General features: G+C 38.8%; 1 protein-coding gene across 1 annotated transcript in view; it reads right to left on the bottom strand.

Annotated features, from left to right (window-relative positions):
- Positions 1-3,434: 3,434 nt before the first annotated feature.
- Positions 3,435-24,421, bottom strand: part of LOC110563423 (solute carrier family 7 member 13-like) — a 30,958-nt gene continuing 9,971 nt past the window's right edge. The window contains exon 2 of the mRNA XM_060386155.1: positions 3,435-3,786. Coding sequence (XP_060242138.1) covers positions 3,529-3,786 — 258 coding nt within the window. The 3' untranslated portion in view covers positions 3,435-3,528. The remainder of the gene's footprint in view (positions 3,787-24,421) is intronic.

Raw genomic sequence — 24,421 nt, forward strand, 5'->3', positions numbered from 1 at the left:
TTTTGCTTGAAAGTCTATTTTTTTAGATATTAGGATAGCTACCCCAACCTGTTTTCTGGGTCCATTTGCTTGAAAAACATTTTCCAGCTCTTTATTTTGAGGTAGTGTTTATCTTTGTTGCAGAAGTGTGTTTCTTGGATGCAGCAGAATGTTGGATCCTGTTTCTGCAAACATTCTGTTAGTCTGTGACTTTTTATTGGAGAGTTGAGTTTATTGATGTTGATAGATAATAGTGACCAATGAACGTTAGTTCCTTTTATTGTGGAGTTGGTGGTCTTACTGTGATTCATTGCTTGTTTTCTTTTAATTTTTGTAGGGATTTATCTGTATCCTATATATTTTGAGGGCAGTTTCTTTCACTGGATTGGAGTTTTCCTTCTAGTATCTTCTGTAGGGCTGCTTTACTGTGTAGAAATTGCTTAAATTTAGATTTATCATGGTTTCTTGGATGTTTTGTGTTTGGGCCTTTTCCAATTTTACTTTTTCTTTGAGAGAAATATCAATTTCTGCAAGTGTATCTTCAGCACCAGAGATTCTTTCTTTCATCTCTTGTATTCTGTTGGTGATGCTTACTTTTGTGGTTCTTGATCTTTTTTCTAAGTTCTCCAGCTCCAGGATTTTCTCTGTTTGCGTTTTCTTTGTTGATTCTAATTCTTTTTTCATGCGTTACACCATTTCTTTCATCTTTTTGAATATGGCTTCCTGTTTCTCTATGATGGCCTTTATTTTTCTGTTCATTTCTTTTCTATATGCCACTAACTTTGCCTCTACTTGTCATTCTATTTGTTTGGCTATATTAGCCTCTGTTTCTTTGAGAGTTTTGTTCAGTTTCTCTTTCTTTGCCTCTACCTGGGATACCAAATTTTTGAGAGATTTGTTTGTTTCCTCTTTAACAAGGAACAGTCTGTATTTGTATGGCTATTTCTCTGAGTGATTTGTTTCCTCTTTATGTGCCTCTAATAACTGGATAAGCATATCTTTAAGGTCGTTTTCGGGTGTTTCCCATGAATTGGAGTATCCATTGATTTTGGGGGTTGCTGATTTCCTTATTTTTGTTGGGTATGTTCTTTTGCTCTCCTCTGGCCATTTGCTTATTTGTAACCTTCATCCCGGGCATTCATTCCAGGTATGCAAGGATAGTTTAATATATGGAAATCCACCAATGTAATCTACCACATAAACAAAGTGAAGGAGAAAAACCACATTATCATCTCCTTAGATGCCATAAAATCATTCAACAAAGTCCAATACCCATTCATGTTTAAAGTCTTAGAGACATCAGGGATACAAGGCACATACTTAATCATAGTAAAGTTAATATACAGCAAGCCTATAGCCAATATCAAACTCAATGGAGAGAAACTTAAATCAATCCCACTGAAATCAGGGACAAGGTAAGGCTGCCTACTCTCTCCCTATCTATTCAATATAGTACTTGAAGTCCTAGCTAGAGCAAAAAGACAAGTAACGAAGATCAAGGGGATACAAATCAGAAAGGAAGAGGTCAAAGTTTCACTACTTGCAGATGATATGATAGTATACATGAGTGATCCAAAAATTCAACCAGAGAACTCCGTTAGCCGATAAACACCTTCAGCACAGTGGCTGGATACAAAATTAATTAAAAAAAAAATCAGAAGCCCTCCTGTATACCAAAGAAAAAGGGGCCAAGAAAGAAATGGAAACAACACCATTCACAATATCTACTAATAAGTACCTTGGGGTGACTGTAACCAAGCATGTGAAAGACCTGATTGAAAAAAACTTCAAGTCTCTGAAGAAAGAAATTGAAGAAGATATTAGAAGATGGAAAGGTCTCCCATGCTCATGGATTAACATAGTAAAAATGGCAATTCTACCAAAAGCAATCTACAGATTCAATGAAATTCCCATCAAATTGCCAACAGAATTCTTCACTGAACTTGAAAGAACAATTTCCAAATTCATACGGAGCAATAGAAACCCCAGAATTTCCAAAACAATCCTCTACAACAACAGATCATCTGGCAGTATCTCCATCCCTGATCTCAAGCTGTACTACAGAGAAATAGTAATAAAAACGGCATGGTATTGGCATAGGAGCAGAAAGGTGAATCAATGAAAACGAATAGAGACCCAGAAATAAACCCACACTCTTATGAATACTTGATTTTCAACAAAAAGCCAAAGCCATTCAGTGGAAAAAAAAACAAAAACAGCATCTTCAACAAATGGTGCTGGTCTAACTGGATGTCTACATACAGAAAAATGCAAATAGATCCATATTTATCACCCTGCACAAAACTAAAGTCCATGTGGATCAAAGACCTCAACATAAAACCAGATACACAAAATTGGTTAGAAGAAAAAGTGGGGAAGAGTCTGGAACTCATTGGCACAGGAGACAACTTTTTGAACAAAACACCAATAGCACAGGCTGTAAGAGCACTAATCAATAAATGGGACCTCATGAAACTGAAAATCTTCTGTAAACCAAAAGTCATATTTGCATATGCATATTTAAGGTGGGAAGGAGGATAATAATGTGTGCAATAATGAATGAAACCACATAGCATCTTGTAAATATATTACAAGCAAACTAAACTGGGTTTCTGTCCTATGAAAACATATTTAATGTATAGAATGAACTATAAGTTCATATAAGACATAAGAAATAAATAGAAATTTCTATTGTATCAGTATACACACACATATTAGATATACCCTATACCCCATAAATATTGTCATTACCACGCTGATTATATCATTAGACATCATTATCAAATTATAACATTCTTTCCATAAATTTTCACAATGAAATTATTTAAAATATATAAACTGTACATTTTACATTTTAATAGCAATATTTTGAGTTTTATGCAAATATCTCACAAATTACAATAGGCCATAAATCGTTACTTACTAAACCCTTCAACTTTAGTCAGTTAGAATTCTGGGAATCATCAAACTTTTCAGGTTAGTCGTGTAGACAGGGTTGGCTAAATTTCTCTGAAGAATTGACAAGAACATATTTTCAGTTTTAAAAGCTGTGTGGTTTCTGTCATTACTGCTGAAGTCTGTCAGCACAGAGGGAGAGCAGCCAGGTGAATCCCAGTTCTGGCTCTTTGGTTAGAGTGTACCCATCACTTTGCTTAGATAACATATTACACAAACTTTCCCTTTTAGTGAACATATGATGAATATGACTTGGAACAGGTCTACCTAAAAGTCCCATGGTTTTCTGTGTGGGTAAGTACATTTGGTAACATGACAAAATTTTGTGGACATTTGTATCTGTTTTAGTGAGAAATGAAATTTCCATATTCTTTTAGTTATTGTGTATTTGGAAAATTTAATATTATCTCTACTCATTCATACAACAAAGCTGTTAAAGAGGTAAATTGAAATTGCTCAAGAAATTTTGGGGGTGGACATAACGTAAGCAAGCATTGTGTTTAACAGCATATACATCTAAAAACAAAATTGCAATAACAGTATTCTCACGTCTTAAAAATTGGGTTATACTTCCTTATTTTCAAATGTACTTCTTTAGTCATAATTTTGGGGAGCAATTAATTTATCTTGGTCTTCAGATGGGGAGACATTGAAAAGGAGTTGGCAGTGACAAGTGATCGTGTCAAAACAAGCAGCATGCCTATGAAGGTGAGCTGGAAGCCAGTAACACAGAAGTCCACAGCCAAGGAAGGCAACCTGATAGACACGCTCTACACTAGGAGACCGAATAACTGGTGTGAAAATGAGACGAACTGATGAAACTATAGATCCAAATACAAATGGCCGCCACACCTGAAAGAAAAAAGAAAAGTAAGACTTTTTTGTTTTGATGTCATGGTAAGTTCTCATGACAAGACATCATACATGTTACACAGCCAAGAGGAAGTGAGTGCATATGTTTCTTCAAGTCTGCAAATAGGCTTTTTGCTGTTATACAACAGAAAACAAATTTTGGCCGATTAACTATCATAAAAAGTCATTGTGAACTTACTTATTTACCCACCATTTCCACGAATTTCTACTCTATTCATCACACTGAATCACCATTCACTAAAGCCAGTGCTTTATTTTCAAATGTTAGAGAGCTTTGTTCTTTCACAGGCACCACTGCCATCAGAAAAAACAAAGTGCCATACTACTATCGGGCATTGCAATGATCTACTGAATTAAGAACATTAACTATTTTTAATCATAGGCAGTCTTATTCATCCCTTCCCTTACTCCTACTTTGCTTACTTTTTATTAATTTTTAGTTGGCATAGTATAGTGATATGTTAATAGGTATAGTGATATGCTTATTCCTGGAACTTTCACATGCATACATAATTCTATTTTTAACTTATCTAAATCACCATTCCTTTTGCCTTTTTGTTTTTCTCTTTCCTCCCCCAAAATTGTTCTCACGTTGGCTTCCTGAAATATGTTGGATTTTCTGTTCTCTAAATCTCTGCCTTTTAGGTATCATCATCCTTTCTGATTTTATTTCTATATTTATGTCTTATATATGCATATGTACAAACACATATTTAAAAAATAAACTTCGTTTCTGCCCTTAAGTCTAGATATGCATAGTATTATATTTATTGATTTAAATATGTTCAATTATACTTTCATTCCTGATATTAAGCCAAATTTTCCTATTGTGCCTGATCCATTTGACGTATTGAAATTGGAAATTGGAAATACTTTGCTAAGAATTGTTGTTCATATATTCACCAGAAAAAAAATGTCTTATAGTTTTGTTTATTTTTTTGAGATCTCACTCAGTTTTGGTGTTATGGTAATGCTGGCATTGTAGAATGGCTTTATCAGCATTCCTTCCCTTCAGATTGTATGAAATAGTTTGACAAGCATTTGTGTCAGTTCTTTTTTTTTCTTTCATTTATTGATTTTTATTACTTTATATATATATATTTGAAGCTCAATTATTTTTTTTAATTTTTCCTTTCAATGGTATAGGAAAATTAAATTCTTTTTTACTATTAATTACGCTTTATTAATTTTGTATCCCCTCATAAGACCCTCCCTCCTCCCCTCCCGATCCCACCCTCTCTCCCCCTCTTCATGCATGTCCCTCCCCAAGTCCACTGATAGGGGAGGTCTTCTCCTTCTTTCTGATCTTAGTCTATCAGTTCTCATCAGAAGTGGCTGCATTGCCATCTTCTGTGGCCTGGTAAGGCTGCTTCCCCCCTCAGTGGGAGGTGATCAAAGAGCAGGCCAATCAGATTATGTCAGAGGCAGTCCCTCTTCCCATTACTATGTAACCCACTTGGACACTGAACTATCATGTGCTACATCTGTGCAGGGGTTCTAGGTTATCTCCACGAATAGTCCTTGGTTGGAGTATGAGTCTCTGGGAAGTTCCCTGTGTTCAAACTTTCTGGTTCTGTTGCTCTCCTTGTGTGGTTCCTGTCATGCAGGTACAGCTGGCAGTTGCAGCTGAGGAGCTAGGAGCCCTGCCTCTGCTGTGTCAGTCCCCAGGCAGTGAATTCTGTGCTCAGCATCACAGGCACTGTGAGTAGGCTCCTCTGAGGAGGGTGAAGGCCCATAAAAGGGAAGTGCCTCTCTATGTTCCCAGAGAAGTCTGCAGCTGACCTGAATCTAAATGTTCGCCGCTTCTCTGATGTCCCTTCTCTTTCAGGAAGCCTCAACATCGATTTTCTGCCTTCAGTTGCCCCTCCACTCACCAATTTTGTAGTTTCAGATCTTCTGCCTCTCAAAAATGCTGCGTGCTGGTCACCGCCATCTTGGATCTCCCCCTTTTCATTAACTTTGACTAATGTGTGTTTACTTCTTTTATACCCTCCCTGAACATAGCAAGTCTCAAAAAATATTTTTATCCCCATTTCCTGAATTATCTTCATTTTCTGAGTTTAATACATTCATGTATTAAAGAATGCACAATGTATCCAGGGTATCATTCATTTTGTTGACATAGATGCACTTGAAGAAGAAGCAATTACAAAAATAATGTTCTATTTGCTTTCAAGCAAAACTGACTGACTTTTTTTTTTTCAATGCAGTTTATTCAGGAACCTTGAACAATCCTCGGACCCTGGGGAAAGCCAGCCCACAGCTTAAATAGCCTCTGGGTAGCCAACCCCGGCATGCCACGTGGGCAATGCAGATAGGTCCACATACATGGAAGCAAGCCAGATCCTCAGCCTTAGCCAAATGTGTAATTGTTCGTGACAGAGAGCACTCACCATCGGGAAGGTGGAAGGCAGAAACCAGCTCCATCTTTAAGGCATAGCATTCCGCAGCTCTCTACAGTTCCTCCTTTTTGTTTTAGACGCATCAGGCAAGAGTAGATGTCTGATCTCTGATATTAGAAATAAATTGGGACTTTGTACTGATGTTCATTTAGGTGTCATCCACCCAAAGAGCATCAGACCCGTCCGATACCTTTTTCTCAGAGGCGGGACCTGGGGCATCAACCCGCATGCAATCAGACATGCTCTTTTCTGGGTCCAAAGCGGCTGACCCTGAGTGCAGTGCTTAGCCTCGCATCCTGAGCGTAACATTTTAGCTTTTTATGGTATTCAACCATGCTTGGGGAGAATGTCCTGCTTCAATGGCTGACTGACTTTTTTTTAATTTTCATTTCATTTTTGTAGATTCGGTTGCTGTCACGTGGACAGACAGAGTCTTTCCTTCCATGCAATGGGTTATTTCTTTGGTGATCTCAATTTCACTGATGGATGGCATATCTTGTGGAATACTTTCAGCATCAAGAATATTTTACTATGCAAGTCAAGTCGGTCAATTTCCTTTCATCATCTCAATGCTTAGTGATCACCACTTACCAATTGTAGCTGTCATCCAGATTACCATTATATCTTCTGTGGCAATAATAACTTCAAATTTAATATACTTAGTGAAATATGTGGGTCTAGGATCATGGTGTGTAAATTTGCTGAGTATGATTGGATTGCTAAGACTAAGGTACAAGAACCCTGATCTACCAAGACTTTAACTTTGTTACAGAGGTGTGTTTCTTGGATAATAGTGACCAATGAATGTTAGTTCCTCTTATTATGGAGTTGGTGGTATTACTGTGTTTTTATGCTTGTTTTCATTGTTCACTATTATCTACCAACATCAATGGACTCAACTCTCCAGTAAAAAGACACAGGCTAACAGAATGGTTTCAGAAACGGGATCCAACACTTTGCTGCATCCAAGAAAAGGATGCATCAAAAGAAAAATCCACCAGGAAGACATCACAATTCTGAACATCTATGCCCCAAATACAAGAGCACCTACATTCTGTAAAGTAAAGGACACCATCATAAGAACAAAACGACAGCCTACAGACTGGGAAAGGATCTTCACCAACCCTATATCTTACAGAGGGCTAATATCCAGAATATATGAAGAAGTGAAGAAACAACAAATCAAGTTAACCCAATTAAAAAATGGAGTACAGAGTGAAACAGAGAATTCTCTGTAGAGGGATATAAAATGGCAGACAAAAACTTAAAGAAATGTTCAACGTCCTTAGCCATCAGGGAGATGCAAATCAAAATGACCATGAGATTTCACCTTACACCCATCAGAATGAATAAGATAAAAAACTCAAGTGACAATACATGCTGGAGAGGATGTATACAAAAGGGGAACCCTGCTGCATTGCTAGGGAGAATGTAAACTTTTACAACTACTTTGGAAATCAATCTGGCACTTTCTCAGACAATTAGAAATAGCGCTTCCAAAGATCCAGCTATACCACTCCTAAGCATATATCCAACATATGCTCAAGTACACAATAAGGGCATTTGTTCAACCATGTTCATAGCAACTTTATTCGTACTAACTGGAATCTGGAAATAACCCAGGTGTCCCTCAATGGAGGAATGGATATAGACATTGTGGTACATTGGCAGAATGGAATACTTCACAGCAAATAAAAACAAGGAAAGTATGAAATTTTCAGGCATATGGATGGAGTTAGAAAAGATCATCCTGAGTGACATAGTCCAGAAGCAGAAAGACACAGACAGCATATACTCACTTATAAGTACATACTAGACCTATAAGATAGGATAAACATACTAAAATCTCTAAACCTAAAGAAGCTAAACAAGAAGGAGATCTCTGGGTAAGATGTTCAATCCTCACTCAGAAAGACAAACAGGATGGACATTGGATGAAGGAGAAAACAGGACAGGAGCCTACCACAGAGGGCCTACCACAGACTGCCCAGCACTGTGTCAAAGCAGATGCTGAGACACTTAATAAAACTTTGGGCAGAGTTCAAGGAATCCTATGAAAGAAGAGGGAGATAGTGGAAACTGGAGAGGATAGGAGCTCCAAAAGAACATCAACAGAACCAAAATTTCTGGGCACAAGGGTTTTTCTGTGACTGATACTCCAACCAAGGACCATGCATAGACACAACCTACAACCCCTGCTCAGATGTAGCCCATGGCAGCTCAGTATCCAAGTGGGTTTACTAATAAGAGAAATAGGGACTGTCTCTGACATGAACTCAGTGACAGGCTCTTTGACCACCCTCCCTGAGGGGAGAGCAGCCTTGCCAGGCCACAGAGGAGGACAATGAAGCCAGTCTCAATGAGACCTGATAAGCTAGGGCAGATGGAAGGGGAGGAGGACCTCCTCTATTAGTGGACTTGGGGAGGGGTATGGGAGGAGATGAGGGATTGAGAGTGGGATTGGGAGGGAATGTATGTGGTGATTAATATTTATTAATGATATATCTTCTGGTAAAGCTGCTGTTAGTCCTAACCAAATCACCACACAGAGACTGGGTTTATTTAGTTAACCTAGAACACAATGCTGGGCAATAGTTACTTCCTCTTAAAACCTCCAAGCCCTCATAGTTTCCTAACATTTAGATTTTATCCATTATACTTGCTTTTTGTGAAATCTTAGGTGTGGTTCATTCTCTCCATGCTGTTCCAAGATCTCCTCCCAGCTTGGCTCTCTTCGCTTTCTCCCTCACCCTCTCTCCTCCCACTCATTTCCTGCCCTCTGGCTCCTCCCATTGTTCAACATTTTGGCTAGTTGCTTTATTTTGACCTGTCTACACAAAGTTGAGACAAGATGCTTAGAATAAGTATCACAATGCAATATCCAGATTGAAACTGGTGGGAGGGGGGAGAAATTAGCATTTGAATGAACAAGGGTAAGGTGTATACATTTCAAAAGAATATTATACCAACAGCTGGATATCATCAGCAACAGAAACCTTATAAACTCATGGAAACTGAACAATTTCTGCTGAGTGAAAATGGCTCAAGAAAGGAAGTTAAAAAAATAAATTTAAGGACTTTCTAGAATTCAAGGAAAATAAATATACAGCATACCCAAACTTAAGGGAAACAAAGGTGTGCTAAGAGGAAATTTCAGAGCACTAAGTGCCTACATTAAAAAAAAGTGGAGAGATCTCACAGCAACAGCTTAACAAAACATCTGAAAGCTCTAGAATAACAAAACCAAAATAAAACAAAAAAATCAAGATGCACCACACCTAAGAGAAGAGAACTGCAGGAAAGAGTCAGACTGAGGGGTGAAATGAATAAAATAGAAAAAAGAGAATGAAACAAAGGACCTGAAAAAATGAGTTGGTCCTTTGAGAACATCAATAAAATATACAAATCTTGATGAAACCTATGTAAAAGACAGAGAGAAAATATTACCAAATTAACAGAATCAGAAACAAAAAAGGTGTATATAAAAGCAAAGAGGAAATTAGTGAATGCCAAGGATATACTTTAAAATCCTTTATTCTAACGAATTTTAAAATATAAAACAAATTTATAATTTTCCCAATAGGTACCACTTACCAAAGTTAAACCAAATTCAGAAAAACAATTTAAATAGACCTATAATCCCTAATGAAATGGAAGCAGTCATTAGAAATCTCTAAACTATAAAAACATCCAAGGCCAGCTGTATTTTATTATGGAATTCTACCAGACTTTCAAAGAAGAGTTAATGCAGATTCTACTCAAATTATTCCACGAAATAAAAAACAGAAATAACACTGTCCAATTCATTTCATGAGGCCATCGTTATCATGACATCCAAACCACATGAAGACTCAACAAAGAAAATAAGTTCTAAACTTATTTCCTTTATAAACGTAAATTCAAAATAATCAATAAATTACTTTCAAACCAAATCCAAGAACACATTAAAAAAAAAAACCCATACACCATGATTAAGTAGGCTTCATCCCAGAGATGCAGGAATGGTTTAATACAAAAAAATTTAATAAATGTAAGCCACCCTATAAACAAACTAAAAGGAAAAAACTCCACATGATCAACTTATTAAATGCAGAGAAGGCCTATGACAAAATTCAACACTTTTTCATGGTAAAAGTCCTGCAGAGATTAAAGATACAATGGATATACCTCAATATAATAAAGGTGAATCACAGCAAGTCCACAGCCAATACCAAATTATACGTAGAAATATTCAAAGCAAGTCCACTAAAATGAGGAATATGACAAGGTTATTGACACCTATCCACACACACCTATCCAATGTAGTTCTTGATGATTTAGCTAGAGCAATAAGACAACTTAAGAAGACCAAGGGGATACAAATTGGAAAAGAAGAACTCAAAATATCATTATTTGCTGGTAATACGATATTACATATATATAACCCTAAGAATTCTACCAGGGAATAGCTACAGCTGCAAAACACTTTCAGAAAAGTGGCAAGATACACTATTAGCTTAAGAAACTTCAGAAGACTTCCTATATAAAAATGACAGACTGAGGAAGATACGAGGAACACCTTTTCCTATAACTTCAAGTAATATAAAATAATATGAGGTGTTGCAAGTGACTATTAATATTTACTATTAATTTATCTTCTGATAATGCTGCTATTAGTCCTAAACAGCTGTATACCCAAATCACCACACAGAGACTGGGTTTATTTAGTTAACCTAGAATACAATGCTGGGCAATAGTTACTCCATCCTAAACCTCCAAGCCCTCATAGTTTCCTAACATTTAGATTGCCCACATTATACTTGCCTTTAGTGATATATTATGTCCAGTCCATCTCCACATAGTTTCAAGATCTCTCCTCCAGCTCTGCTCCTCTCTTTAGCTCTCCTCTCGCCCTTTCTCCTCTCACTCATTTCCTGCCCTCTAGCTCCTTCTCTCTTTCCTGTTCTCTGGCTCCTCCCATTGCACAACATTGTAGCTAGTTGCTTTATTTTGGCCTGTTTACACAAAGCTAATACAGGATGCTTAGAATAAGTATCACAATGCAATATCCAGATTGAAACCAGAAACCAGAGAGTGTTGGGGGGGGGGGGTCAGCATTTGAATGAACAGGATAAGGTGTATACATTTCAAAAGAACAATATACCAACAATGAGGTAACTCTAAAGTGAAAGACTTGTGTAACAAAAGTTTCAAGTATTTGAAAAAAATTAAAAAGGATTTCAGAATATGGAAATATCTCCCATGCTCACGGATTGGTAGGATCAATATTGTAAAAAATGGTTATTTTACTAAAAGTGACCTACAGATTCAACACAATCCTCACCAAAATTCCAAAATAATTTTTACAGACCTTGAGAGGAAAATATTCAACATTATATGGAAAAACAAGAAACTCAGAATAGCTAAAACAATCCTGAGCAATAAAAGAACTTCTGAATGTAGCAACAACACTGATTTCAAGCAGTACTACAGAGCTATATTAATGAAAGCCACACGGTATTAGCATAAAAACAGACATACCAAAAAATGGAATCAAAATAAAGAGCCATATATAATTCCACATGCCTAATGACACCTGACTTTACATAAGGTAGCCATAAAGACACAATGAAAAAAAAATCATCTTCATCAAATGGTGCTGGTCTAACTGGATGTCTGCATGTAGAAGAATACAAAAGATAAATCTTTAATTACACATACATGCACACACACATGCATGAATGCACACACAAGACAACAAAATTACAAGAAATAATATATGGTATTTTAATAATAAAATATACTATTAACAGTTAAATTCACCAATCAAAAACATAGACAACCAGGTTGGATTGAAAAACAGGACTAATTTACTTGCCTCCTCCAATAAACACATTTGACCATTTCAGATAGTCAGGATCTACAACTACCTTAAAGTGAAAGGATGGAAAAACGGTTCTGAGGAAATTGAACAAAGAAAGAAATGGTAATTGCTATTCTATTAAATACTAAAACATAGACTTCAAACAAAAGTAGTCAAAATAGATAATGAATATAATTTCATACTGATCATAGAAAAATCCTTCAAGGAAACATTACTGAAGAAATAGTTCAATAATTAAGAGCACTTGTTGCTTTTGAAGAGGATGTGCATTTGTTTTCCATAACCCAAATTGTGTATTTACAGCCATTTGTAATTCAAATTTCAGGGCTTCCATTGTCTTCTAGCCAAGGCAGGAACTACACATGAAAGAGGTACACAAACATACATGCTGACAAAATATTCATATCCACAAAATAAATCTAAAAAAGTAAAGCATTACAATTTAAAACATTCACCAAACATGGTTCATCCAGTTTCATAAACTAAACCCTAATTACACCACTAATAAAGTCACAATTTAAACCCAAGAAAAGAATAATGGTTGAGCACAGTGCTTCATGCTCATAAATAGAGAGGTTATGTGAACAACAATAACAAAATAGAGAAACCATATGACATCATCAAGAAAAGTTTTTTTATTTTTTATATTAATTATAGTTTATTGACTTTGCATCCAAGCTGTAGCCTCATCTCTCCTCCCCTCACAATTTTACCCTCCCTCCCTCATCTCCTTCTATCCCCCTCTCCAAGTCCACAGGGGAGGTCCTCCTCCCCTTCCATCTGACTCTAGTTTATCTGGTCTCATCAGAAATGGCTGCATTGTCCTCTGTGGCCTGGCAAGGCTGCTCCCTGATCCAGGAGAGGCTGTTAAAGAGCTCGTCACTGAGTTTATGTCAGAGACAGTCCCTGTTCCCCTTACTTGGGAACCCATTTGGAGACTGAGCTGCCATGGGCTACATCTGAGCAGTGGTTTTAGGTTATATCCATGAATGGTCCTTGGTTGGAGTATCAGCCTCAGAAAAGAACCCTGTGCCCAGATATTTTGGTTCTGTTGCTATCCTTGTGGATAAACACACTAAAATCTGTACACCTAAAGAAGCTAAACACTAAGGAGGACCCTCGGGAGGATGCTTAAATATCATTCAGAATGGCAAATAGGATAGCCACCAGAAGTGGTAGAAGAGAGGGAACAGGGCAGAAGCCTACCACAGAGGTCCTCTGAAAGGCTCCAACCAACAGGGGATTGAAACAGATGCAGAGACTCACAGCCAAACTTTGGGCAGAATGCAGGGAGTCTTATGAAAGAAGAGGGGGATAGAAGGACCCGGAGGAAACAGGAACCCCACAAAGAAACCAACAAAGCCTCAAAACCTTGCCCAGGGGAGCCTGCAGAGACAGATGCATCAACCAAGGATCATGCTTGGAGGAAAGGACCTAGACCCTCTGCTCAGATGTAGCAGATAGACAGCTCAGTCTCCATTTGCGTACCCGAGCAAGGGGAGGAGGGAATGTTTCTGACATGAACTTGGTTGCCTGCACTTTGCTCTCTTCCCCTTGGAGACGTGGCCTTCCCCAGGCCACAGAAGACGAGCATCCAGGAAGTCCTAATGAGCCTTGATAAGCTAAGGTCTGTTGGCATGGGAGGAAGGCTCTCCTCTTTTCAATGGACTAGTGGATTAGGTTAGGAGGGGAAGAGGGAGGAAGGGTGGGACCAGAAGGAGATGAGGGAAGATGCTACAATAGCGATATAAAATGAATAGATTATAAAAATAATAAAAATAAAAAGTAAAAAGAATTTTTTAAAAAAAACCTTAGTGAGGTATTATCCACATGGCTGCATTAAAAAAAATCCATATCCAATCAAAGCAAAGTCTCTGCTGAAACTAGGCCTGGAAGACTATTACTCATTACAATTATGTTTATGTATCTCCAACCTAGAGCCAACATTAAGCTAACTGAGGAGAAACTCGGAGTTGTTTTTTGTTGTTTTTTTTGTTTGTTTGTTTTGTTTTTTAGATTTCAGAATGAGGTAAATATGAGTACTGTCTTTACTCTAGTACTTGCAGACTGACATAGAAACAAGACAAGAGGGAAGCCAGTGTGTTTCATTCTACTCTTAGTCTCTGGGCCATCCAGCTTCTGGTTCCTGGACATCCAGGCAGTGTGGGGCTTGGGCTCCCTCTTGTGGCTGAGCCTCAAATTGGGCTAGTCACTGGCTGACCACTCTCGAAAGCTCTGTGGCAGCATCTTGCAGGCAAGACAGGTTGTGGTGAAAGACTTTTTGGCTTGATTGGTGTTCCAGTCCCACCACTGTGAAGTACGCTGGTTACAGAAGATGGCCAGTTCAGGCTTAACGTCCTCTGTTACCAGGGTCACCCTCACAGGTTCCTGGAAGTTTCATTTACACTAGTGTAATTTCCCCCAAATTGCCCACCCCCAATTCCAGTCTTTCCTAGTAATCTCTGCCTCCGTTTTACCACTCCCAATCCACTGTCTGATCTCCCATGTTCCCATATCCACCTTCCCACAGTCTACCCACATAATCTATTATATTTCCCCTTCCCAGGGATATCGGTGAGTTCCCCTGCCTCAGAGTCCTCCTTGTTACTTACTCTGTCTGGGTCTGTGGATTTGGTGTTATTATCCTTTACTTATCAGCTAATATCAACATATGAGTACATACTATACACAATTGGAAAAAATAACTCAAAGAAATGATTCCTAATGTTATTTTTTTTTATACTCATAGATCAATGCCCAGATCAATTTTCATCTGATATAACCCATCGCAGCTCAGTCTCCAAGTGGGTTCTCTAGCAATGGGAATAGGAACTGTCTCTGACATGAACTCAGTGGCTGGCTCTTTGATTACCTCCCCTTCAGGGGGATGCAGCCTTACCAGGCCACAGAGGAAGATAATGCAACCAATCCTGATGAGACCTGATAGGCTACGGTCAGATGGAAGGGGAGGAGGACCGCCCCTATCAGTGGACTGGGGAAGAAAGGGGAAAAGTAGAGTTGGGAGGGGCTGAGGGAGGGGGCTATAGTTGGGATATAAAGTGAATTAACTGTAATTAATAAAAAAGAAATAAAAATTTTAAGAATCAGACTAGCCTTACAACCTATATTTTTGAATTCTCTCAGTACTCTTCCAGAGAACAGGAGAATGTAATAGCCCCTCCTGACCCTAGCCATCTGCACAGACGGAGATAAAGAGGAGACCTCCACCCTGTTGCAGAAATAAATAGCAGCAGATCCAGATGGTCCTAATTTTTCTCCCAAATAGCCCCTGACCTTTTGACTAAAGGCACGTAGCCCCATTTCTCAGAGAGACCACAGGATGAGCAAATTGCTTTTCCCACCTTTAACAATGCCTTAATCTGACCAGAAAATGTAATAATCCTTTTCCCACCTTTAACAGAAGCTGAATCTGCACACATCAGGAAAGAACATATATAACCCAGGTGTCTAGCTGACCAGACCTGGCGGCCACAATAGACCCTATATCCGCTCCCATGATGTCAGGCCTGTAACCTCCTCGTCTACCTCTTTAAAAACCAGAGGCTACCCAGAGTTGCTGCTGACTCTAGTCTGAATGTAGAGTTAGCCCCAGCTCGCTGGTGTAAATAAACCTCTTGTTAATTACAGCGATTCTGGCCTTAGAGTCTCCTTTGCAAACCTCCTGGTAGTTAGACCCCTTGCTGGGCCTTTCAGAACAATTTTTCATCTGAGAGGCTTCCTATAATAGCTGATGGGAGTAGGTACAGAGACCCACACTAAACATTAGGCAGAGTTTGAGGAACTCTGCAGAAGATAGGAAGGAAGAAATGTAGGAGTCAGAGGGGTAGAGGACACCAGGAGAACACAACTCACAGGTTCAACTAAGCAGGACATAATAGGGGCTCAGCGATTGAAGTGACAATAATGGAGAGTACATGGGTCTATGCTAGGTACCCTGCTTATATATTAAGGATGTATATCTTAGTGTTTTTGTAGGACTCCTTAGAGTGGGAGTAAGGGTATCTTTGACTCTTTTGCCTGCTCAGGACAACTTTCCTCCTCCTGGGTTACCGTGTCCAGCCTTGATATGAGGGGCTGTGCAACAAATATAAACACTACCTCAGAGTAAAGTGCTAGAAAATGTTTTTCAAGCAAATGGACCCAGAAAACAAGCTGGGATAGCTATCCTAATATCTAATAAAATAGCCTTTCAACCAAAATTAGTCAAAGAAGATGAGGAGGGACACTATATTCTCATCAAAGGAAAAATCCACCAAGAAGACATCACAATTCTGAACATTAATGCCCCAAATACAAGAGCACCTACATTCATAAAGGAAACATTACTAAAACTCAAATCACACATTGATCCCAACACTTTAATAGTGGGAGACTTCAACACCCCACTTTCACCAAGGGACAGATCATCTAGACAGAAGCCTAATAAAGAAGTAAAGGTACTTACAGAGGTCCTAAATCAAATGGACCTAATAGATGTCTACAGAACTTTTCACCCAAACTCAAAAGAGTATAATTCTTTTCAGCACCTAATGGAACCTTCTCCAAAACAGACCATATAGTTGGTGACAAAGCAAGCCCCAACAGATACAAGAAGATTGAAATAATCCCCTGTATTCTATCTGACCACCATGGACTAAAGCTGGACCTCAACAACAACAAAAATAACAAACAGCCTACACGCACATGGAAACTGAACAACTTCTTACTCAATGACAGCTGGGTTAAAGAAGAAATAAAGAAAAAAATTAAAGACTTCCTAGAATTCAATGAAAATGAAGGTATAACACACCCTAATTTATGGGACACAATGAAAGCAGTGCTCAGAGGAAAATTCATAGCACTAAGTGCTTTCAAGAAGAAATTTGTGACATCTTATACAAGCAAATTAATGGCCCAACTGTAAGCCCTAGAAAAAAAGAAGCAAATATACCCAAGAGGAGCAGACAATAATAATAATCAAAATCAGGGCTGAAATCAATTAATTAGAAACAAATAAAACTATTCAAAGAGTCAATGTAACCAAAAGCTGGTTCTTTGAAAAAATCAACGAGATAGACAAACCTTTAGCTAAACTATCTAAAAGGCAGAGAGAAACTATCCAAATCAGCAAAATAAAAAATGAAAAGGGGGACATAACTACGGACACTGAGGAAATCCAAACAATCATTAGGTAGTACTACAAAAGCCTATATGCCACAAAATTTGAAAATCTAAATGAAATGGACAATTTTCTTGATCAATTCGACCTACCAAAGCTGAATCAGGACCAGGCAAATCAATTAAATAGTCCTATATCCCCCAAGGAAATAGAAGCGGTCATCCAAAAAAAGCCCAGGACCAGATGGTTTCAGTGTAGAATTCTACCAGACCTTCAAAGAAGTACAAACTCTAATTCTTTCCAAACTATTCCACAAAATAGAAACAGAAGGAACATTACCAAACTCATTCTATGAAGCCACAGTCACCTTGATATCTAAATCACACAAAGGCCCAACAAAAAAAGAGAACTTCAGACCTATCTTTCTAATGAACATTGCTGCAAAAATACTGAATAAAATCCTTGCAAACCGAATCCAAGAACACATCAAAATTAGCCACCATGACCAAGTAGGCTTCATCCCAGGCATGCAAGGGTGGTTTAATATATGGAAATCCATCAATGTAACCCACCACATAAACAAACTGAAGGAGAAAAACCACATGATCATCTCTTTAGATGCCGAAAAAGCATTTGACAAAGTCCAAAACCCATTCATGTTTAAAGTCTTAGAGAGATCAGGGATACAAGGCACATACTTAATCATTGTAAAGTCAATATACAGCAAGCCTATTGCCAATATCAAACTCAATGGAGAGAAACTTAAATCAGTCCCACTGAAATCAGGGACAACACAAGGCTGCCCACTCTCTCCATATCTCTTCAACATAGTACTTGAAGTCCTAGCCAGAGCAATAAGACAACTAAACGAGATTAAGGGGATATAAATTGCAAAGGAAGAGATCAAAGTGTCACTATTCGCAGATGATATGGTAGTATACATGAGTGACCCCAAAAATTCAACCAGAGAACTCCTTCAGCTGATAAACACCTTCAGCAAAGTGGCAGGATACAAAATCAACTCAAAAAAATCAGAAGCCAAGAAAGAAATCAGGGAAACAACACCCTTCACAATAGCCACTAATAACATAAAGTACCATGTGGTGACTCTAACCAAGCAAGTGAAAGACCTGTTTGAAAAAAACTTAAAGTCTCTTAAGAAAGAAATTGAAGAAGATATCAGAAGATGGAAAGATCTCCCGTGCTCATGGATTGGTAGGATTAACATAGTGAAAATGGGCATCCTGTCAAAAGCAATCTACAGATTCAACACAATTCCCATCAAAATACCAATTCAGTTCTTTACATACCTTGAAAAAAAGATTCTCAACTTCATATGGAGAAACAAAAAATCCAGAATCTCCAAAATGATTCCGTACAATAATAGATTATCTGGAGGGATCTCCATCCCTGATCTCAAGCTGTACTACAGAGCAATAGTAATAAAAACTGCATGGTACTGGCATAGAAACAGAAAGGAGGATCAATGGAACAGAATAGAAGGCCCAAAAATAAACCCACATACCTATGAATATTTGATTTTTGACAAAGAAGCCAAAACCATTCAATAGAAAAAAAGACAGAATCTTCAACAAATGGTGCTGGTCCAACTGGATGTCTACATGCAGAAAAATGAAAGCAGATTCATATTTATCACCCTGCACAAAACTAAAGTCCAAGTGGATCAAAGACCTCAACATAAAACCAGATACTCTAAATCTGTTAGAAGAAAAAGTGGGAAAGAACCTAGAACTCATTGGCACAGGAGACAACTTCCTGAACAGGACACCAACAGCATAGGCTCTAAGAGCAACAACAATCAATAAATGGGACCTCATGAAACTGAAAAGCTTCTATAAAGCAAAAGACACTGTCATCAGAACAAAATGACAGCCTATAGACTGGGAAAGGTTCTTCACCAACCCTATATCTGACAGAGAGCTGATATCCAGCATATATAAAGAACTAAGGAAGTTAAAAAGGAATAAATCAAGTAATCCAATTAAAAGATGGGGTACGGAGCTAAACAGAGCATTCTCTGTAGAGGAATACAGAATGGCAGAGAAACACTTAAAGAGATGCTCAATATCCTTAGTCATCAGGGAGATGCAAACCAAAACGACCCTGAGATTTCACCTTACACCCATCAGAATGGCTAAGATGAATAACTCAAGTGACAACACATGCTGGAGAGGTTGTGGAGAAAGGGGAACCCTCCTCCACTGCTGGTAGGAATGTCTGGTGGCATAACCACTTTGGAAGTCAATCTGGCGCTTTCTCAGACAATTAAGAATAGTGCTTTCTCAAGATCCAGCCATACCACTCCTAGGGATATACCCAAAATTTGCTCAATTACACAACAAGGACATTTGCTCAACCATGTTTATAGCAGCTTTATTTGTAATAGCCAGAACCTGGAAACAACCCAGATGTCCATCAATGGAAGAATGGATACAGAAATTGTGGTATTTTTACACAATGGAATACTACTCAGCAATCAAAAAGGAGGAAATCATGAAATTTGCAGGCAAATGGTGGGATCTAGAAAAGATCATTCTGAGTGAGGTATCCCAGAAGGAGAAAGACACACATGGTATATACTCACTCATATAGTCCTATAAAATATGATAAACATAATGAAATCTATACACCTAAAGAAGATAAATAAGAAAGAGGACCCTGGGTAAGATGATCAATCCTCACTTAGAAAGACAAATGGGATGTGCATTGGATATAGGAGCAAACAAGTAACAGGACAGGAGCCTAACGCAGAGGGCCCCTGAAAGACTCTACCTAGCAGTGTGTCAAAGCAGATACTAAGACTCATAACCAAACCTTTGGCAGAGTGCAGGGAATCATATGAAAGAAGGGGGAGTTAGTATGAAGTGGAAAGGATAGGCACTCCACAAGGACCAAATATATTGGGGCACAGGGGTCTTTTCTGAGACTGACACTCCACCAAGGACCATATATGGATATAACCTAAAACCTCTGCTCAGATGAAGCATGTGGTAGCTCAGTAATCAATTGGTTTCCCATAGTAAGGGGAACAGAGACTATTTCTGACAGGAACTCAATGGCAGGCTCTTTGACCTCCCCATCCCCCAAGGGAGGAGCAGTACTGCTAGACAACAGAGGAGGACTTTGCAGCCAGTCCTGAAGATACCTGATAAAACAGGGCCAGATGAAAGGTGCGAAGGTCCTCCCCAATCAGTGGACTTGAAAAGGGGCAGGAAGGAGATGAGGGTTTGGAAGGGAATTAGGGAGCAGGATATAGTTGGGATACAGAGTTAATAAAATGTAACTAATAATAAAAGAAATAATTTTAAAAAATCTGGGAGGGGTTTTAGTTCTGAATAATCTTCGTGGAAAAAATGTATTTCAGGAACTCGGGAAGACTCAATGTATTAAAGCCCCTATAATCAAGTTGATGAGTTCTATCTTCAGTACTTACATACTATAATGAGAGAACTGACTTATGCAATTTGTTCTACACATGTGCAGTGGTAGATAAATTTATTGACAAGCAAACATGCACACACAAACACATAAATTATATATAAATAAACAGACAGACAGATAGATAGATAGATAGATAGATAGATAGATAGATAGATAGATAGATATTGTATTTGTAAGCCCTGGTGATAATAAGAAAATGATTCAAGGTAACCAATTCTGTTAAATTTAGAGCAGAGACTTAACACTAATTTTATAACTAATAAACTGCATTTTTGAACAAAAAAGAGTTATTTAATACAGACGGATGAATATCTCTGTATATTTTCTCTCATCTGTGTTTCTTAGATCCAAATTCTCATATGTGAACAACCATCATAAAATAACCACAAAAATCAGTGAAGTATAGAGGAACCTAAGTATATTGGGAAGTAGGTTGACATCAAGATACTAGTCATATAAAATGGGATATAGAATAACTGAGGAAGTCTCCAAACCAGGATAAATAAGGGAGGTCAATAGAGAGGAATAGAGAGGAACCAATAACACCAAGGCTGATTGACAAGGACTCAAGGAATTCCATTACTTTATATTTTTTTTTAAAATTACAGAAAATAGATATAAGTGTCAGTGTATACATACATATATATTTAAGATACATATATGTTAAAGAATTTATTTTTTTTTTGAGCTGACAATATTCTTTACAAGAAGCACAGAGTATCAAAATCCCTAATGAAAGACATGAGAAAACTCCTTTTGAAGGATTTTCTACAGTAAAGCAAGTGACTCCCCAAACAGTATTGATTATGTATGTAGTCTTTGGTTGCCTTTTAGGAGTTAAGGGTGGGCCCTTATTGCTCAAAACTCTACAAAATTATCACATACTTAGGGCACATGACTCAGATGATCCAAAATAGATCTGACTCAAAAGCCTCTTTCCTACAATCTTGTTTCCATGATTCCGGAAAATACTGTTTAACTTAACAAGGAAGAACATAGTTAAAACATCCTGCAAATACTATGAAACATGACAATTATCAATATGACAAGATATGAATAAATGTACAATAAGTAATAATATGTTTGTCAATGGCAACCAACAACTTAAATGTAATTAGACGTAAGGACCATTCAACTGGAGGGAAACCATACCTTTTCCTGAAAACACAGTTAGATTTGGGAGACTAGAGGCTAGTAAAGTAATGGATCTTAGAAAAGAATATTACGAGGGTGGGGGCAAGATGGCGGCACCAGGAGGACTCTCATTCTGAGCAGCAGCACAGCAGGATCAGCACAGTGACCAGCAATCAGAACTCCATAAAACACAGTCATTGTGTTTCCCAAGTGAGAGGATACCCCATGGTGGGGGATTCAATCAGCTTTTAACTCACCCAGCTAAACCGCGGAAGAGATCCCGGTTCCGCCAGACGCTTGGCTGCCGGCCGCCAGCCCCAGCCCCAGCCCAGAGCCACAAGCCAGTGTCTCTGGTCATGGTCCCAGACTGAACCTTGTACACCACACTATCAGAGACTGGAATTTTCAGTCGAGAGATAACCCCAGGGTACAGGAAACGACTGGGACCGGCCTTAGGTCACCCAGACATCCCCTGGAAAAGAATCGGGGTCCACGGGCACCCCAGGAGCCAGCCCGGAGCCAGAGCCGGGGACCCAGGTTCCAGCACAGAGCCCTGCCTACCTGCGCACCTGATTCGCCGCCTGAGATAGAAACGGTGGGTCTGATCTCAGAGCACTCAGCTCACCCCCAACCTGAAAAGGTCCCTGGAAAATTACCCAGCTTAGGGAGGCACTCAGGCTCCCAAAAGCCGCAAAGGCAGACACAGGCAGTTTCTGCGTACCAGACAGCTGGCAGAGACTGAGCCGCCATCACACAGCTGTGCTCCAGGCACAGGCAGTTTCTGCGGCCAGCCAGCTGGCGGACACTGAACAGTGGGCACCAGGGCAAAAAAAGACACTGGGAGTCCGTGTCTCCAGAGAATCCACGGGGAAGGAAGGAAACTGTACTGACCTAAATCACCCAATCCTTCCCTAGAAAAAGTCTAGCAGTCTAGTGGGGCCGAGGCGCCAGCACTCAGCTGTGCTCCAGACACAAGCACAAACAGTTGAGGCTCGCCTGATGTCCAACTGGGTCACAGCAGCTGATCATTAAATTTACAACAAGAAACCCAGAAACAGGGCAGCTGCCCTCAGGACTTCCCTGGGTGAGAGGAGAACCCTCTCGACTAACAAAGACCACAGTTACCACCCAGGTCTATATCCCTGAGGTGAGCAACTCCTGAAAAAACACCAGCCATCCAGGGACTATACCCAAAAAGCTGAGAAGACATCCTTCAGGAAAAACCAGCTTTCTGCAAAGGGGATTCTCTCCACCACAGGATCCCCAGGAACCACCAGAAAATAACCTCAAACACCTAAGATAACACAATGGGTAGAGGCCAGCGTAAAAGCTCAAGCAACAAAAGACAGAGCAATATGGCATCTCCAGAACCCAGTTACCCAGGGGCAAGTAGCCCTGGACACCCCACCATAACTGAAATCCAAGAAGATAAACTAACAAGTATGCTCATGAAGATGATAACAGAGGAAACAAATAAGATTCGTAAAGACATAGAGGAAGATAAACTCAAACAGAATATTGCCATCCGTAAAGAAATAGAGGAAGCTGCAGCCAAACAGTTTATGGCCTTTAAAAAGGAAATGCTTAAAACACTGAATGAAATGATAGAAACAGAGTTGAAGGAATTAAAAGAAAAACAGGAAAGTACAATCAGACAGGTGAAGGAAGTAAACAAAACAACTCAAGACCTGAAGATGGAATTGGAAAAATTAAAGAAAACACAAATGGAAGAAATAATGGAAAGGAAGAATCTAGGGAAGAAAACAGGAACTACAGAGGTAAGCATAACCAACAGACTACAAGAGATGGAAGAAAGAATCTCAGGTGTAGAAGATACAATGGAAGAAATCGATGTATCTGTCAAAGAAAATGTTAAATCCGAAAAATTCCTGACACAGACCGTCCAAGAAATGCAAGACAATATGAAAAGACAAAACCTAAGAATAATAGGTATAGAGGAAAAAGAAGACTCCCTTCTCCAAGGCCCAGAAAATATTTTCAACAAAATCATTGAAGAAAATTTCCCCAAGCTAAAGGAGAGGCCAATTAGAATACATGAGGCCTACAGAACACCCAACAAATTTGACCAGAAAAGAAAATCCTCCCGCCACATAATAATCAAAACAGTAAGCATACAGAACAAAGAAAAAAATACTAAAAGCTGCAAGGGAAAAAAGCCAAGTAACATATAATGGCAAACCCATTAGAATCACACCTGACTTTTCAACAGAGACTATGAAAGCCAGAAGGGCCTGGACGGATATCATGCAGACCCTAAGAGAACACAGATGTCAGCCCAGGCTACTATACCCCGCAAAACTCTCAGTCCTCATAGATGGAGAAAACAAGATATTCAATGACAAAAACAAATTTCAACAATACCTACAAACAAATCCAGCATTACGGAAGACACTGGAAGGGAAAATACAACCCAAGAAAGCTAGCTACATTCAAGAAAACACAGGAAATAAATAACCTCACTTCAGTAAAACAAAAAGCAACCAAGCACACAACCTGATGACCACAGCCAACATCAAAATCAAGAGATCTAACAGCCACTGGTCATTAATCTCTCTCAACATCAATGGACTCAACTCTCCAATAAAAAGACACAGATTAACAGAATGGATACGT

Source organism: Meriones unguiculatus, chromosome 6, assembly GCF_030254825.1.
Source record: "Meriones unguiculatus strain TT.TT164.6M chromosome 6, Bangor_MerUng_6.1, whole genome shotgun sequence".
NCBI lineage: Eukaryota > Metazoa > Chordata > Mammalia > Rodentia > Muridae > Meriones > Meriones unguiculatus.